The 18,147-nt window shown below is 42.2% G+C and overlaps 1 protein-coding gene across 1 annotated transcript in view; it reads right to left on the bottom strand.

The window, feature by feature from the left end:
* Positions 1-12,940, bottom strand: part of VWA3B (von Willebrand factor A domain containing 3B) — a 109,077-nt gene extending 96,137 nt beyond the window's left edge. The window contains exons 1-2 of the mRNA XM_045587251.1: positions 12,668-12,940; positions 5,500-5,724 (exon numbers count right to left, since the gene is read on the bottom strand). Of these exons, the coding sequence (XP_045443207.1) occupies positions 5,500-5,692 (193 nt within the window). The 5' untranslated portion in view covers positions 5,693-5,724; positions 12,668-12,940. The remainder of the gene's footprint in view (positions 1-5,499; positions 5,725-12,667) is intronic.
* Between the last annotated feature and the right edge of the window lie 5,207 nt (positions 12,941-18,147).

Genomic DNA, 18,147 nt, shown 5'->3' on the forward strand with positions numbered 1-18,147 from the left:
AAGAGCAAAATAAAACCATGAAAGCAGAAGGAAAGAATCAAGATCAAGGCAGAAATCGATGAAATTGAACATAAAAACAAGAGAGAAAAATCAAACAAACAACAACAAAAAAACAACTGGTATTTTAATACAAAAAAAAAAACCTGGCAAACTCTAGCAAGATGGACAAAGATACATGGCCCAGGCTAGTTTAGCTCAGTGGATAGAGTATCAGCCAGAGGACTGAAGGTTCCTAGGTTTGGTTCTGGTCAAGGGCACATATCTCATTTGCAGGCTCAATCCCACACGGTCCTGGTCAGAGAGCGTGCGGGAGGCAACCGATCTATGTGTGTCTCTCTATGTCTCTCCCCCTCCCTTCCATTCTCTCTAAAAATCAGTGGGGAAATATCCTCAGACAAAGATTAATAAGAGAGAGAAGACAGCGGAGGGAGGGAAGAAGAGAAGGAGAGAGGAAGGAAGAGAGGAAGAGAAGGAAGGAGGGGGGGGAGGGATAGAGAGAAAAAAGAGGAGAGAGAACATGAATTACTGATATCAGGTATGAAACAAGGAATATCACTAATGACCCTGCAAACATAAAAAGAATAATGCAATACCACAAACAATTTGACACACATAAATTAAACAGCTTAGATTAAATGAATCAATGCCTCAAAACAAAAACTACTATAACTCACTCAATATGAAATACATCATATGAATAGGCCCATATCCATTAAGGAAATGGACTTGTAATTCAAAATTTCTTCAGAAGAAATCCCCAGGCTTGAGCATGTTCTCTCAATAATTCTACTGAGCCTATAAAGAAGAATTAACATTCTACACAATATTTTCCAGAAAATAAAAGACAAGGAAATACTTCCCAACCCATTCTATGAAGCCAGTATCACCCTGATACCAAACCATCCAAAGGCAGTATCTCAAAGAATAAAACACTCAAGACCAATATCTGCCATGAATACAGGTGCAAAAACCCTTAACACAATATCAGCAAATAGAATTCAGCAATATAAACAATTATACGACATGACCAAGTGGTATTTATTCTAAGATACAAGGCTGATTCAATATTCAAAAACCAGTCAATATAACCAACCATATTACCAGCCCAGGGGAGAAAAATCAAAAGATTCTTTCAAATGACAAAATTTAGCAAGCATTCATGATAAAAATTCTCAGAAAACTAGAAATGTAGAGGACCTTCCTCAACTTCATTTTTTTAAAACCTACTGCTGACATATAGCTAATGGTGAAAGACTGAAAGCTTTCCCCTAAGATATGAAGTGAAGTAAAGATTTCCACCTTCACTTCAACATAGTTCTAGAAGCTCTAGCCAGCACAAGGCAAGAGAAGAAAATGCAAGACATAGAGATCAGAAATGAAGAATGAAACTTTTCCTATTTGGAGATGACATCATGGTCTACCTAGAAATATGAAGGAGTCAACTGCAGGGAAAAAAAAAAAAACCCTCTTAGAATTAATAAGTTAGGTAAGCTCTCAGGATAGAAGAGCAACATACAAAAATATCAAGAATATTTCTGTATATACTAGCAATAAGCATATGGAAATAAAAATGTTAAATACAGTATCACTTATAATTCCTCAGAAAATGAAATAGTACAAATCTAACAAAACATGTATAGGACATATACCAAAAATACAAAACACCTGAATGAAGGAAATCAAAAACATACATAAATGGAAAGATATTCAGGTCTAAGATATCAATTCTCCTTAAATTAAAATACAGATTTAATCCAATTCCTAGCAAAATCCCAGGGATCTTTTTGTAGACATAGATATGGTTATCTGAAATTTACATGAAAAGATAAAGGAACAATTTAAAAAAGAATAAAGTAGAAGAAATCAGTCTATCCAATTTCAAGACATTATATCCTATATAATAAAGAGATAATATGCAAATTGACCATCATTCCAATACACAAGATGGCTGCCCCCATGTGAACACAAAATTGCTGCCACAAGATGGCTGGCAGGGGAGGGCAGTTGTGGGTGATCAGGCCATCAGGGGAGGACAGTTAGGGGTGACCAGGCTTGCAGGGGAGGGCAGTTAGGGGCAATCAGGGAGAGATTAGGGGATGATCAAGCTGGCAGGCAGAAGTAGTTAGGGGCAATCAGGCAGACAGGCAGTCAGGCAAGCAAGAGGTTGGGAGCCAACAGTCCTGGATTGTGAGAAAGATGTCCGACTGCCCGTTTAGGCCCAATCCCTGGGATAGGGCCTAAACAGGCAGTCGGACATCCCTGGAGGGGTCCCAGATTAGAGGCGGTGCAGGCTGGGCTGAGGAACATATACCCCCCAATGCACGAATTTCGTGCAGTGGGCCTCTAGTATAGTAATAACGTAGTTATAGTAATTAAGACTGTTTGGTATTAGTGGAGAGATAGACACACAGATATGTAGAAAAAATAGAAAACCCAGAAATAGCCCCATACGAGTACAACCAACAAATTGTTAATAAATATGCGAAAGCAATTCAAAAGAGGAAGAATCGTCTTTTTAAAAAGTAATCCTGGAGCAAATGGATATCCATAATCAAAAAAATGAATCTTAAACAGAAATGAACTCAAATTTATCATGAGCTAAATGTAGGATGTTTACTATTGATATAATATTTTTAGGGGGGAAGTAGGAGAAATTCTTTGAGACTCAATATGATCCATATAAGAAAATAGAAAACAAATGGGACCATCAAAATTTAAAACTTTTGTGCTGAGACACAGAAGTTCTGGATAAAAAGACAAGCTAAAGACTAAGAGACTATATTTACAGACCACATATGTGACAAAAGACTCATTTCTATAATATATAATAGACTCTCAAAACTCAACATTTTTTAATGTTTGCACCTCACATTGGAGTTTTCTTTTGAAAGATTCCTTTCTATTACCCTCATTGAGGTGTTATCATTTCTCAAAGACCTGGTGAAACCGTCCTAGACAGAAGCCAAAGCATAAATTGCAGTCAATAGGTATTCATTAATTTTAATATCTAATGTATGTTCTAAATGGGAAATCAAATAAAACCATGTACCTGTGATCTATTGAATAGAATATTACAGTCTGTGCTCAGAAATGGGACATACACAATCTAATTAGAAAATGATAAAAAGATATAAACATTTATTTTACCAAAGATGATATAGAGCAAATAAGCACATGAAAAGATGTTCAACTAACCTAGGCATTAGAGCATTACAGATTAAAACCACAACAAAATATTACTACACAACTATTGGAACAGCTAAAATTTTTAGATGCTGACACTAAATGCTGTTATAAAGAGGAAAAGCTATCTTTCATAATTACTCATGTGAGTAATATAGCCATTTTGGAAAATAGTTTGGCAGTTTCTTAACAAAACATTAAAACAACATATACTTAACATACCACCTAGTAATTGCATTCCTGGGCATTTATCCCAGTAAAATGAAAGCTTATGTTCTATACAAAAATCTGTAAACAATTGTTCATAGCTTTATTTGTAATAGCTCAGAACTGGAAAGTACTCAAATGTCTTTTAATGGGTGAATGGTTAAATGATGGTACATCCATACCATGGAACACTATTCTGCAATAAAAAGAAACAAATTATCATTTTGGCCAGTGTGGCTCACTTGGCTGAGCATCAAAAGGGTCACTGGCTTGATTAAAGGTCAGGGCACATGCCCAGATTGCAGGTTCAGTCCCTGGTAGGGATGCCTGCAAGGCAGCCAATCAGTGTTTTTCTCTCACAACTATGTTTCTCTCTCCATTTGCCTCTTCCTTCCTTTCTCTCTAAAATCATTAAAATTTTAAAAAAAGAAGCACACTTCTTCTTTTAATACATGCAATAACTTGGATAGATTTCAAATAAACAATATTACATGAAAAAAAAATACCAATCTCAAAAGCTCACATATAATATCAAAGCATTTAAATAAACATTTTTAAAATATATTTTATTGATATTTTTACAGAGAGAAAGGGAGAGGGATTGAGAGTTAGAGACATCGATGGGAGAGAAACATCAATAAACTGCCTCCTGCACACCCCCTACTGGGGATGTGCCCACAACCAAAATACATGCCCTTGACTGGAATTGAACCTGGGACCCTTGAGTCAACAGGCTGATGCTCTATCCTCTGAGTCAAACTGGTTGGGGCTATATAAACATATTTTTTAAATCCTCACTCAAGCCCTCCATATGAAATATTCATCAAGACAAATGATGGGCCATAAAACAAATCTCAGTAGATTTCCAAAGATTAAAATCTTATGTTCTCTAACTCAACAGAATTAAATTAGAAATCCAACAAAAATAAGGTATCTTTAAAAGTCCGAAAACATTTGTAAATTAAACGGTACGAAAAAAAAAAAAAAAAAGGAAAATATTTTTAACTCACTCATAATGAAAGCACTACCTATCAAGATTTGTGGGATTCCACTAAAGCAATGCTTGAGGAAGTACTTATAACTCTCAATGACTACATTAGAAGAGGGAAAAAAAGGTTTACAATTAATTATCTAAGTTTCTACCTTAAGTTTAATTCAAAATAAGTAAAAGAAAGTAAATAATAAAGATCAAAGCTGATATCAATGAAATAGAAAACACAAAGTAGAAAAAAATCAACAAAGCCCATATTTGGTTCTTTGATATTCCACTAACAAAAGTTGTCCTGAAAAAGTGAGAGAAACACAATTATCAATATCATTAGTGAAAGAGGGGACATTACTACTGATTCCACAGGCATTAAAAAATGTTACAGGACTAATTTGAACAGTATTTTGCCAATATATTTTTCAAAATACACTGATAAAATGAACAAACTCCTTGAAAAACACACCTTCCCAAGTTACCATGATGAAACAAAAAAATCTGAATAGCTCTATGTCTATTACAGAAATTGAATTTCTTATCAAACTTTTCCTACAAACAAAACTCTAGGCTTAGATAAGTTTCACTGCTGAGTTCTATCGAACAGTTAAAGAAGAAATAGTGCCAATCATACATATAAAAACATCAGAACATAGAGGAGTAAATATTTCCAAATAATTTATAAGGCTTGTATAATCCACTATCCTCACACATTGCAGTACTCACTGCTGAAGGACAGTACTCACAGGAGTTAATAACCAACATTCAACCCAATGCATTTAGGGGAAAAAACTGGACTACAACACAAGGAAGGCCACCACAGGAAAAACAGCACACTCAAACTACACATCGCTACTGACCTCCTTCTGAAAGAGTTTTGCACATTCCATGGCATAAATACAAAAAAATATATAAAATATTTTAAAAATTATACTTCACCTTTCAAAGAAGAAAGAAGGAAATTAAGCATTACCAATATTTAATATGCAAATGAACAAATGTACATCTATAGAATACTCATATATTGGGGGTGCCAAGGTTTTTTACCCACAGGAAAGTGAGATCAAAACAAGCAGGCAGCATGCTAATTGGGTTTTCCAGCCAGCATCACTCTGTAAGTACCCTACCTTCACAATGTGGAAATCCAATTTGTGACAATATCTGTTTCAAGTTCAATTTGTTGCTCTTTAGCCCATGCAGTTGGAGCCATTCCTCAGATGAGATGAGACTCTGCTTGGCCACGTCTGTTTTGGGGTTGCTCAGTCCCTCTTGCCCCCGAAGCTGCTGCGCAGAGATGGTAGATGAGCTTGATATCTCCATCTCTGTGTTAGGATCTAAGTCACAGGGGTCTCCTGTAAAGGCAATTGTCAAACTCAGACTTCCTGAAAATTTGGAAATAATCTACTATCAACAGAAGATTGGTTTGAAATAAATTACAGTACATCCATGAAGTGGAATTCTATCTGCCAGTTAAAAATTACTAGTATAATACAGCCCTGGACGGTGTGGCTCAGTTGATGGGGCATTGTCCCAAGCACTGAGAGGTGGCTGGTTTGATTCCTCATTAGGGCACATGCCCAGATTTCAGGCTCGATCCCCAGTGGGGGGCATAAAGGAAGCAGCCGATTGATGCTATGCTGTCATGAGGATGCTCCTCTCCTCTCCCTTCCTCTCTCTCTAAAAATCAATAAACTATTCTTACAAAACACAAAAACCACTGTGTTAGTGCTTCTCCAACCTAAAACAAATTATAATACAGATGTATATTTGTTGGCAAAGAAGATATCTCCATACATTGCTAAAAGATATCCATAAGATTCACATCCATAGGTAGATACTGATATACACACAGAAAAACATTTAGAAAGATATATGCTAAGATGCTTATAGTAGTTTTCTTTGTGGTGAGAGTGTGTGGGACTTTTGCCTTTTCTATTGTATTTTGCTTGAATTTTTGCATTATTTAAAGATTTCTAAAACAAGATTTATTTTTATAATCAGAAAAATACAAAGGTCTTCCATTTTGGAAAATAATTGGGCCTAAACTGGCAGTCGGACATCCCGCTCACAATCCAGAACCACTGGCTCCTAACTGCTCACCTGCCTGCCTGCCTGCCTACCTGAGCACACCTAACTGTCCTCCCCCCCCCCCCCCTCGCCTCGCTAGCCTGGTCACCCACAACTGCCTCCCCTGCAGGCATTGTCAACTCCAATTGCGCCCCCCCACCAGCCTGGTCACCCCTTACTGCACCCCTTGCTGGCGTGGACACCCCAACTGCCTCCCTCTGCCGACCTGGCCCCTCTCACTGCCCGCTCCTACCAGTCTGGTTGCCCCCAACTGCCCTCCCTGTGGGCCTGGTTGCCCAGAGCAGCCTGCTGCTTAGTCGTTTGGTCGCCTCTCACTAACCCCCCTGCCAGCCTGGTTGCCCACACAGGCTGTTCAATCGTCAGTTCGGTTGTTTCGGATGCGATGGTCACTTAGCCTTTTACATAGAGAGATGCATCCAAAGAAGGTAAAGAGGATGAAACGCTGAGAGGAAACACACTGTTCTGCATGTGGAACAGCCAACTGTGAGCTAGTGAGAGAATGGGAACCAGGCGGAGGCTCAGCCCAGCCAGAATACATGGCCTCACTTTCTGAATGTTTTCTTCTCTAAAACTGTAAAGTTGGATCGACACATCCTGGCCAGCTGTTCTGGGACCAACAGGGCTCAAGGCAATATGCAGCATATTAAACTTATCTAGACCTGCCTAAATATAGCCAATGTGCACAGAAGGAAAGGAGTTGCCAAACTGTAACGCAATCTTAACCCACTCGCCACAACTTCAGGAAGGGCCTGACAACTGGGGCAAGAGTGGAAAGCTCTGCTCACTTCTGCAGTCAGAGTGTGAGTGCATATGAATGAGCCCCTGCACTACAATACTTTTTAACAATGGAAATAGCCTTTATCCCATCTTTAAAACTCTATTTCCTAAAAGCCTCACATAAATTTCAAACACAGAAATTAGTTGGACCCAAGCTAGGGAGACTTTTTTGAAAAGAAGTTAGAAGTGTCATTGTTAGCAATTTTATGTATATTCTCGGTAGTATAAATTTTATCCTTGTAATAACCTCATGAGGTAGGTAGCCCTACTATTATTCCCATTTTACAGATGAGGAAAACAAGACTGAAAGAGCTTAACTAAGGTCTTCATCGTCTCACAGCAGGTAGATGCATAAATGAGATTTCAAACCCATCATTTGGCTGTAGGGTCTAGAACACAGATGTTCTGTGGCCTTTATTATTAAAAAAAAAAAAACTGCAGCAACTTCCATTTGTTGGCCAGGCCCTGAAACGAGCTTTTTAAATGTGTTATATCATAAATTCTTCATAACATATTTGTCAGATACTGTTAACACCCCATTTATATCTGAGGAATCAGAAGCTTTGAGAATTTAAAGAAGCTGTTCAGGACCCACATCCAGTAAGTGGCAGAAGCAGGAGTCAAAGCCATTTCTTAACCATATGCTATGGGACAAGCCTACCAACAGAGTCTGCTCCAGGGGGACTGCTTTCTCTTAGGGCTCTGGGTCCTCACTGAAGAGAGAACAATAACCTTTATTTTCAGAGCTCAGGATCAAGAAGCTTCCTGATTTGTCTTTTTCCAGTTTTTAAAGATAATGATTTCCATCTTAAGGTTTATATGAATTTGTACTGTCCAGATATGTTGAATTCCAAAGTTACACAAACTCATATTATTGGTGAAGATATTGCCTTCTCCCACGAGGGCTCAATTTGATGAGAATATTACAAAAACGTTTGGACAGCATCATATAGGAGTGGGAAATTGAGAATGGAAATTCTGTGTAGGTCCATTCCATCACATTAGTTAACTTCCCTTCTCCAGTGGTAGCACCACCCCTGGCCCCTAGCTCCCAGGCTACGGCAAGGGGCAAATGTAGCAATACAGGAGGACTTCTGCCTGGATGAGCAGCTGACATCCTGGAAAGAGCAATGTACAAATAAATTACTTAAATCATTGTCCTTTGGTAACTGTGCTTTGTCTCATATACCCACTTCCATTCCAAGCATCTTTTTACCTCACACCCGTCACATGGAGCTATGAAGTTTTGTTTCCTCCCTTCCACTCTAGAACCATAGAACATGAAAACAACAAAAGCACAGACCATAGGCTTCAACTTTCTTTTGGGGATCTGTCCAACAAAGACTGGCATTTACATTTGGCCAATGGTTCTTAGAGAACAAAAGGAAGCTTGAAATAAAGGTTTTTGTTATTCATTTCATCATTTCCAATTCACCTTTCTCTTCCCTGAAACATACTCTCTCACCTTCTATGTTCTTACTAGAGGGAGCTACATGCCCTAGAGTAGGGGTGTCGAACTCAATCAGAGAAGGGGCCAAAATCTAAAATCCAGCCTAAATCGCGGGCCGAATGGTTTACTGAACAGTCATAAACTGTCATTGTGATGGAAACGCAGCGGAGTGCAGTGATGACAGCGCGGTGCGGGCCTCATTGCAAGGCCTGGCGGGACGGATTTGGCCCTCGGGCCTTGTGTTTGACACATGTGCCCTAGAGTAAAAAGGGAACACAGCTACGTAAACTATCCTAAGACTCCTAAACTGGATTTTGGAAATTTAAAAGAGGCTTCTGAGCCAAAGGGATATGTTCTTGATTCCAAACAAAAAGGCAACTGAATCCTTTAAGTTGTGTGCCCTATTCCCTTCTGCACTCACATGACTTAAGAAATCTAAAATTAAAAAAAAAAATCTGGTTTGTACTGTTGGATCAGAGAACCTGTAGGAATCATTGAGTCAGATCTTGCCTTGGGATTTTTTAGCCTGAGAATGCTCACTGAGGGAAGTGAAAACAAATGGAAAATGGAACTTTTCCAGAGAAAACAGAAAGGAAAGAAAGGGCATCTCTAACAGAAGGGATCCACCTACTCAGATGTGTGGGGGCAAGGACGCCGGCCACAGCAGTGCTGCCAAAGGCCCCGCCAGCGGCCCTCCCGCACACGCCCGCCTGCTCTCCCACCTCCAGCGGGCTCCTGTGGTTCTCCCCAGGAAAGCCCAGCCTTTGCCCGGACATGTCACCAATGTGGCCCTGAACACTTCAGATTTGTCCTCTCTACATTGAAAGAAGGTTCCATGACCACAGGGACAAACTATATGAATTCCTCAGCACAGTACCTCACATACAGCAGCCACTCTGCATGAGTGTTAAAACTTTAATTAAACTGATCACTCAGAATTGCTGAGAATCCTGATCTTTTTCAAACAAGGCAAAGATTTGCATGTCTAACAAGGCTAAGATCAGGAAATAGATCTGTTTAAACAGAGACATTTTCTGGATATTCTCTCATTACAACAAGACTTGTTTGAGTTGTCTTGTACCCATCCTGTGGGGAAGTGGGGTTTTGGTTTTGTTTTTAAGTGCGTGTGTGTGGTTTTTTTTTTTAATTAAATATATATATTTTATTGATTTTTCACAGAGAGGAAGAGAGAGAGATAGAAAGCTAGAAACATCGATGAGAGAGAATCATCGATCAGCTGCCTCTTGCACACCCCCCACTGGGGATGTGCCCGCAACCAAGGTACATGCCCTTGCCCGGAATCGAACCCAGGACCTTTCAGTCCACAGGCCGACGCATTGAGACAAACTGGTCCTGGCGGAAGTGGGTTTTTGATATCTAAATCCAGCCTACCACCAGGAATGTTCAGGGCCTACCCAAGAAGGCAAATAATCCTTTCCACTAATATTTACACGGTAAAATAAGATTGTTTTAGAGTATTAAATTTGACAGTAAAATATTAGACAAGTTTTCAGGCTAATTTAAATTGGCTAATTGAAATAAGCGAATATTTTAGAAAAATTAATTGCACTGGACAAAAAGCTATTCCTAAAGTGTTAACTAAAATTTTTATTAGTAGTTCATCTCATGATAAAATCTATGTTGTTGTTATTATTACTATTATTATTCAGGATTTCTTCATCTAAGATATTACAGATTGGGGAAAGAGGGACCCAGGAGTAAGAAATAACAAATTCCAGTTGAGCGCTGCCCTAAGTGCAATACAAAGCTTGGGGAAACAGGAAGAGATTTCCTAAATAGAAAGAAGTGGGGGGAGGGGAGAAAAAGAAGAAGAAATAAGAAGGTGGAAGGAGGAGGAGGAAGGAGGGTGAGGAAGGAGGAAGGATGGAGAAGGGAGGAGAGAGGAGAGAGGAGGGAGGAAAGAGGAAGAAGGAGGGAGGAAGGAGGAAGATGAAAGAAAAAGAAGAAGGAGGAGGAGGAGGAGGTCAAAGTCTGGTGAAAGCAGGAACGGGAAGAGAATGCAGAATTTGGGGAAAAATAGAAAGATTAATCTGGCACAATCCAAAGGCTCCAACCAAAGGAACTAGGACAGGGCCTCATGTACAGCCCAAACTCTGGGGTCTGCCATGCTGGGCAGCCAAGATGTGGCCACAGCTGCTGAGGTGAGCACCTGTGGACATCCTCAGAGCTTCTGACAATTGGACCTAGATGGTAAGAGGTTGAGGCACGCCAAAACCTGTTTGGCTCAGTGGATAGAGCGTCAGCCTGTGGACTGAAGGGTCCAGGTTCGATTCCGGTCAAGGGCATGTACCTTGGTTGCGGGCACATCCCCTAGGGCACATGTGTCAAACACAAGGCCCGTGGGCCAAATCCATCCCGCCAGGCCTTGCAATGTGGCCCGCACCGCGCTGTCATCACTGCACTCCGCTGCGTTTCCATCACAATGACAGTTTATGACTGTTCAGTAAACCATTTGGCCCTCGATTTAGGCTGGATTTTAGATTTTGGCCCCTTCTCTGATTGAGTTCGACACCCCTACCCTAGGGGGTGTGCAAGAGGCAGCTGATCAATGATCCTCATCGATGTTTCTAACTCTCTATCCCTCTCTTCCTCTCTGCAAAAATCAATAAAATATATATTTTTAAAAAGGTTGAGGTTGCCAAAACCAGTTTGGCTCAGTGGTAGAGCATTGGTCTGCGGACTGAAAGGTCCCAGGTTCGATTCCGGCCAAGGGCATGTACATTGGTTGCAGGCATATCCCCGGTAGGGGGTGTGCAAGAGGCAGCTGGTGGATGTTTCTCTCTCATCGATGTTTCTAGCTCTCTATCCCTCTTCTCCTCTCTGTAAAAAATCAATAAAATATATATTTAAAAAGGTTGAGGCACGATGCACAACTTAAGAGTCTATTAATTCTATTAATATTTCCTGCCCTAGCTGGTTTGGCTCAGTGGATAGAGCGTTGGACTGCAGACTGAAGGGTCCCAGGTTCAATTCTGATCAAGGGCACATCCCCAGCTTGTGGGTTTGATCTCCATACAGGTCATGCAGGAGGCAGCCGATCAATGATTCTCACCAGTGATGTTCCTCTCTCTCCCTCTCCCTTCCTCTCTGAAATCAATAAAAATATATTTCCTATACTTTTGCTTTATTATCAACGCCCAAAACCTCCTATATCCTTGTCAGTTTCTGAAAACGAAGTCTAAATGGATATATCTTGTGATTTATGTGAGTTGATTTTTGATTGTTCCAAAAATAAAGCTGGGTTGAGGCTCCATGGGTGCCCTGCTGTAACTCTCCCCACCCCACCCCATTCTCTGCCTTTGAGGGGCAGGGCTTGGCTGTGGCAGGGAGACTGACATGGGCTACCTCACGGCTGAGAAAATGGGGCCAAAAAAAAGAAAACCTGAGGATAACTGTGGTGCTTTAGGGGAGGAGGTCATTGCTGAGGAAAAATAAGAAGATTAACTACCAAGTGGAAACTAAGTATAAATGTTATGCCCATAAATCAAGAGCAAAATAACGGGCTCATCTAGGTGGTGATTGTGAAAACCACGCCGGTGCGGAGGGGGGAGGGACCGCGGCCTCCGAGGACGGAGAGTTGTAGAGAGCGAATGCAAACAGATGACCCGGTTTTAGGCTACTCCTGTCAGGGTAAGTGAGTTTCTGGTTCTCGCATCACCTCCGAAGCCCGGACTGCCTGGCCATCCTGCTTGGCCCCGGCACAGAGCGGAGCGCGCCGCGGGGCGGCGGTCCCTGCGGCTGCGGCTGCGGCCGGCGGAGGGCGGGCTCCGGAGCGGCGGGCGCGGCCAGCTCTCCCGCCCTGACCAGGCAGCACACAGGTGAGAGAGGAGGCCAGTCGCCAGCCTCTCCGGGCCGGGTTCGGCCCAGGGACAGGGACGGTCCAGCTCGGAAGCTGGGTTTCCCAGGCTCCCCTGAGCCCGCGGAGGGTCTGGCGTGGAGTGACCGCAGCCCACACTTACTCCGCTTCGGTCAGGTGACAGGCGGGCGGTTCCGGTTCCACAGCCGCCCTCCCCTCCCCGCGGCTCACACCCGGGAGGGCGGGGGAGGGACGCCTCCCTCCGGGTGGTGAGCGGCGCCTCCCGCGCGCGCAGGGGCCATGCTCCTCGCCCAGGACTCCCGCCGTTCGACGTCGCTTGTGACCGAGTAGCCGCGCGGCCGGAGGATGACCGCGGCGTGGCGGTTGCTAGGACAGCGCCAATCACCGCGCGGCTCCGGGACTGGGGGCGGGGCCAGGAGCCGGGGCTGGGGGCTGGGGACTGGGGGCGGGGCCAGGAGCCGGGGCGGGGGGCGGGGGGCGGGGCCAGGAGCCGGGGCTGGGGGCGGGGGGCGGGGCCAGGAACCGGAGGGAGCCTCATGGGGCCGGAGCCACGCCAGCTGACTGGGAAGATGGGACTGTCCTCTGCGTTTGCTGTCACCGAGGAAGTCAACAACGGTGGCGAACATTAATACACAATGTCATAAACAAACGAATATATAGACCAAACGGGGTAAGGGACCTGGTGAGAGCCTACCAGGGAGGAAGTCGGGAAATAAGCCAGTCAGAGAAACCAAAATACCATATGATCTCACTTCTATGTGGACTCTAAAGAACAAGATAAACTGAGGAGCAAAATAGAAACCCCGGCTTGGATAAATGCATAGAATGGTAGATGTCAGGGGGCGGGGACTGGATGAAAGAAGGTGCAGACATTAGCCAAAGAGCATATATGCATAATTCATAGACACAGACAACAGTGTGATGATGGCCAGAGAGAAGGGGAAGCGGGCTAGGAGGGGATGGGGACATCTGTATTAGTGTCAACAATAAAAATAAATTTAAAAAAATAAAGGCGGGGAGGCCGCCAGCACATTGTAGGAAACGTTACCATTAACGTCTGTACTCACTTTCAGCGTGCAGAAGACTTGCTTTTTAATTTTCATGTCAATGCTGTAAAGAGAGATTTTCCTCATTTTACAGTTGAGGAAAGAAGTCTAGAGAGCTGGGGCAGTTGTGGGTTACTCAGCCTGCAGGAGGGTGGAGCTGGCACAGGGGCACCTTGAGCTGCAGTTTTGCAGACTTGCAATTTTGGAGGCAGGGGCTGCAGTTACCAAAAATACTCTTATCCATTGGATATAAGAATTCCTATAGGCATTACTTTCTTCATTCAGCTTTATATATAATCATTTCAGTTTTTTCTTATCAAATAAGCAAAGAGTTCAAAATATATGCCTGTGATTTTTTAGTCACTCAGAAACAAAATGTACTTATAAAAAGATTCTTTCAAGGAAGATCCCACAGGCAAGTATGGCTTTTAGTATATTGGGATATTAAGTTGTATCTTACATTTTTAAAACTCAATAAGTTTAAAATAACCCTATTATTTCTACAGTTTTGAGTCAAAAATCTAAGAAAGGAAGTATAGTTAATTTAAGAACTGAATAATTATTTCCCTAATAGGGGTTAATTATCCCTGCATTCTTTTTAATACCTTTATAACTAAAAAGTATTGAAAGCTATTATCTCAGATCACAAATCATTCCATAAAATTATTTGATTATGTACCATTGGCTCTGCAAATGACACCTGTCAACCTTATCACCAAAACCCACTCCCCACCCCAAACATAAAATCAACAGTGCTAAAGATTCTGTTCAAAAAGGAGAAAATACAGCGGCTATGACCATATTTGCCAAGGCCACATTACTCCCCGCTGTCCACACCTTGCTGACTAATACTCCTATGTCACATGGTGCCATGGAGCACACAGCATCCACATAGCCAAATGCACAGCCTCCCCAGTCACACCAGGCACTCCTCTCCCTGCCTTCACCATGCATTCTCCCTTCTCTGGGACACTTGCCACTTACAGGCAGTAACTGCACAAGATTTTATGTTTTGGTCAGTTATGTCTACATGCCTATAAGCATAAGTTCCTATCAAAATGTCACACTACTTAAATTGTAGACAGATAAAAGAGCAGATGTCTTGATCATTTTGTAGTATTGCAGAGCTGATATAAATGAATTCAGCTAGCTATAGGATAGCTCACCTCATTTTTGTTTGTTGACCAGATTAAGAATACTTTGGAAAAGAATACTTTTAACATCTTACCTAACAAAAGAGTAATATGCAATTTTACCATCACTCTGCTACACCCACAAGCCATGCCCACTAGCCAATCAGAGAGATATGCAAATTAACCCCAACTAAGATGGCTGCAGCCACAGAGTAAAGGAGAGAGGCTTGGGTTTCCCCGGCAATAGAGGAAGCCAAGCTTCTGCAGCCCTGGCCTACCTAGGCCTCCACTCCAGGATACAAAGTTTCAATGATAGAAGGTAAACAAATCCAAACAGAAATGGCGGCAGCCACAGAGCAAGCAAAAGGATACACTATAGATAATGCATCATTCTCGACTAAAGTACAGACATTTTTTTCTACAACCTGTTGGCCCAGAGAAGAATGTACCTGCCAAATAGGACTTCTCATGGTAATTGGCTCAAATTCATAAGCAGAGTCTAGCAGCCATTGTTTACAGAGGACTCATGCATGCCGCATTTCAGGGTGAACCACAGACTGGGCTGTCTAGTCTCTGCACTGTGTTCCTGCCACAGAATGTTAAAGTGCAGCGCCAGGAGAGATGCCCCAAAAGTTTCCACTTTCTCTTTCTGGTAGAACCAAGGGAAGTTGTCTGCTAAACAGTAGGGACAACAAAAGTTGTCTGCTAAGGAGTGAGGGGCGGGGGAGGCCTGCTCTTGCATTCAAGATGAGAAATTAGCAAGTTTTAGAGGAAACAGCATTTCTGTGCCCAAAGGAGGCAGAGGTGTTACAAAACCATAAATCTGTAGCCTGAGGAGAGAAGAATATAGAGAACATGAACCTGGTGGTAGTAAATCTTAGCAGGAGGTGGAACTCATTCTTGATTTGTAAGACTCATCTTTTAATTTTATACTGTCAGATATCATACTGTCAGACTTCAAAACAAATAGTGGCAGTAGCATCCATGTCAATGTCCATTTCCAGGGTCTGATTATGTGCTATATATAGTTATGTGAAATATTACCATTGGAGGATGGGGAAATAGTACAAGGAATTCTCTGTACTATTTTCTTTTTACAACTTCATGTGTCTATAATTATTTAAAATTAAGTTAAAGCCCTGACCAGTGTGCCTCAGTTGGTTGGAGCATTGTTTTATAAACCGAAAGGTTGCAGGCTCAGTTCCCTGTCATAGCACATACCCAGGTTGCAGGTTTGATCCCTAGTCAGGGTGCATACAATAGGCAACGAATTGATGTTTCTCTCTTGCATCAATGTTTCTCTCTCTCCCTCTCCCTCTATTTTCCTTTCTAAAATCAATAAAAACATATCCTTGGGTGAGAATTTTAAAAATTAATTAATTAAATTAAATTAAAGTTAAAAAATAAGGAATATGTTTCAAAGTTTATATAGTTGACTTTTTAAACTTTTTCTCACTATATCTAATTCTTGACAGAAGAACTGAAATTTATCTGGGTTGCTGGATCCATTGTGAAGACAGATGCATTTGGGGTAAATGTTGGACAAGTTAATGGTAAAGTATCATCTTTATTTTATTATTTTTTTTAATCAACCTTTATTGTTCATATTGTTACAAAGGTTCCTCATTTCTTCCCCCCTCCACCAGGTTCCCACCCCACCCTCCACCCCCTCCCCATCCCCCATTGTCCTCATCCATAGGTGCAGTTTATGTTCAGTCTCTTCCTCCCTCCCTTTCCCCGATAGTAAATTTCTTTTCAGATAGTAAATCAGTTACTTAGCATTTTCTCATATCAATAATACCACCACATGCCCAATGATACATTTCACACAAAAGACATTTCCAAATAGGTCAACCAGCCTCATCCAGGCCCCACCCAAGGCACTCACAGATCAACACCCCAGCCCTATACTAACTCAACACATCCAGATCTAAGCCTTCATCACTTGATTCAGCAGACCCTCAAATAAAGTATCATCTTTAAAGTATCAAAACTTTCCCCATCACTGTAACAAGTATCATCATAAAATATTTAACAAGAAGTGCTTTTTATACCTTCAGGGAAAGACAGACCCAAGAAATAGTTTCCTTCTGTATATCATAGTCAAAAATCTACTTTCCAGTGAGGTGAGAGCCTGTGATTGTGTCTGTTTTCTCTGCAAAGGGTTTCAAGGTCAGATTTGCCAGAAACTTCTTTTTTTTTTTAAATAAATCTTTATTGTTCATATTATTACAAAGGTTCCTCATTTCTTCCCCCCTCCACCAGGTTCCCACCCCACCCTCTGCCCTTTTCCCACCCCCCATTGTCCTCATCCATAGGTACACAGTTTATGTTCAGTCTCTTCCAGCATCCACCACTCTCCTTTTCCCCGAGAATTATCAGTCCACTCCCCTCCCGTGTCTCTGATTCTATTATAATCAACAGTTAATATTGTTCATCAGGTTTTTTAATTTCCTTGTTTGTTTTTTTTATTAATAAACTTTTGTATTTTTAAGAATAAATTTTAAAATCTAATAATTTTAAACCTTGTTTTTTCTGCCCTGGGAACTGAGAAGCAAACTTGTTTATATGTAAACTTGCCCTTAGGCTTTCAAAAGGCGTAGCCATTCAAATGTAAATGAACACATTGTTTAAACATAGCTGCTGGCTGGAATTGGATTACCTGTTCTGGGTGGGAAGGGCTTGTCCCCCCCTTTCTCCATTAAAATTAAGGTGTTAGCTTTAAAACCTCTTTTTGGCAAGAGACCTTAAACTTACAGAACTTTAAATTTTTCAGGTAGTAAATCAATTACTTAGCATTTTCTCAAATCAATAATACCTCCACATGCCCAAGGATACACTTCACATAAAAGACAATTCCAAATAGATCAACCAACCTCTTCCAGACCCCACACAAGGCACTCACAGATCAACACCCCAGCGTTACAACAACTGAACACATCCAGATCTAAGCCTTCATCACTTGATTCAGCAGAACCTCAAGTTCCCCCAAAAGTTTCCAGCCAAGTCTGAGAGGCAGCCCTGGGGCATGGGCAGGCGAGGAGCAAGCTCTTCCGGGCTGGCTGCTGCAGGTCTGGCCTCTGTTGCTCCAAGCCTCTCCACAACCAGCCGCTCAGGCCCTGGCTGAAGCTGCTACGGGCCTGGCCACTCCCAGCCTGGCTGCTCCGGGCCTGCCTGCTGCTGCTCCAGGCCTGGCCACTTCCGGCCTGGCTGCTGCTGCTCCAGGCCCGGCTGCTCCGGGTCTGGCAGCTCTGGGCCTGGAAGCCCTGGGCTTGGCCGCCTCTGCCCCAGGCCTGGCTGCCACTGCCCCAGGGCTGGCTGCTCCGGGCCTGGCTGCTGCTGCTCCAGGTCCAGCTGCTGCTGCTCCAGGGTTTGGACACTCTGGGCCTGGCCGCCGCCACTCCAACATTCTGTCTTTTTTTTTTTTTTAACACATTTATGTT

Source organism: Pipistrellus kuhlii, unplaced genomic scaffold (genome assembly GCF_014108245.1).
Source record: "Pipistrellus kuhlii isolate mPipKuh1 unplaced genomic scaffold, mPipKuh1.p scaffold_m20_p_27, whole genome shotgun sequence".
In the NCBI taxonomy this organism is placed as follows: Eukaryota; Metazoa; Chordata; class Mammalia; order Chiroptera; family Vespertilionidae; genus Pipistrellus; species Pipistrellus kuhlii.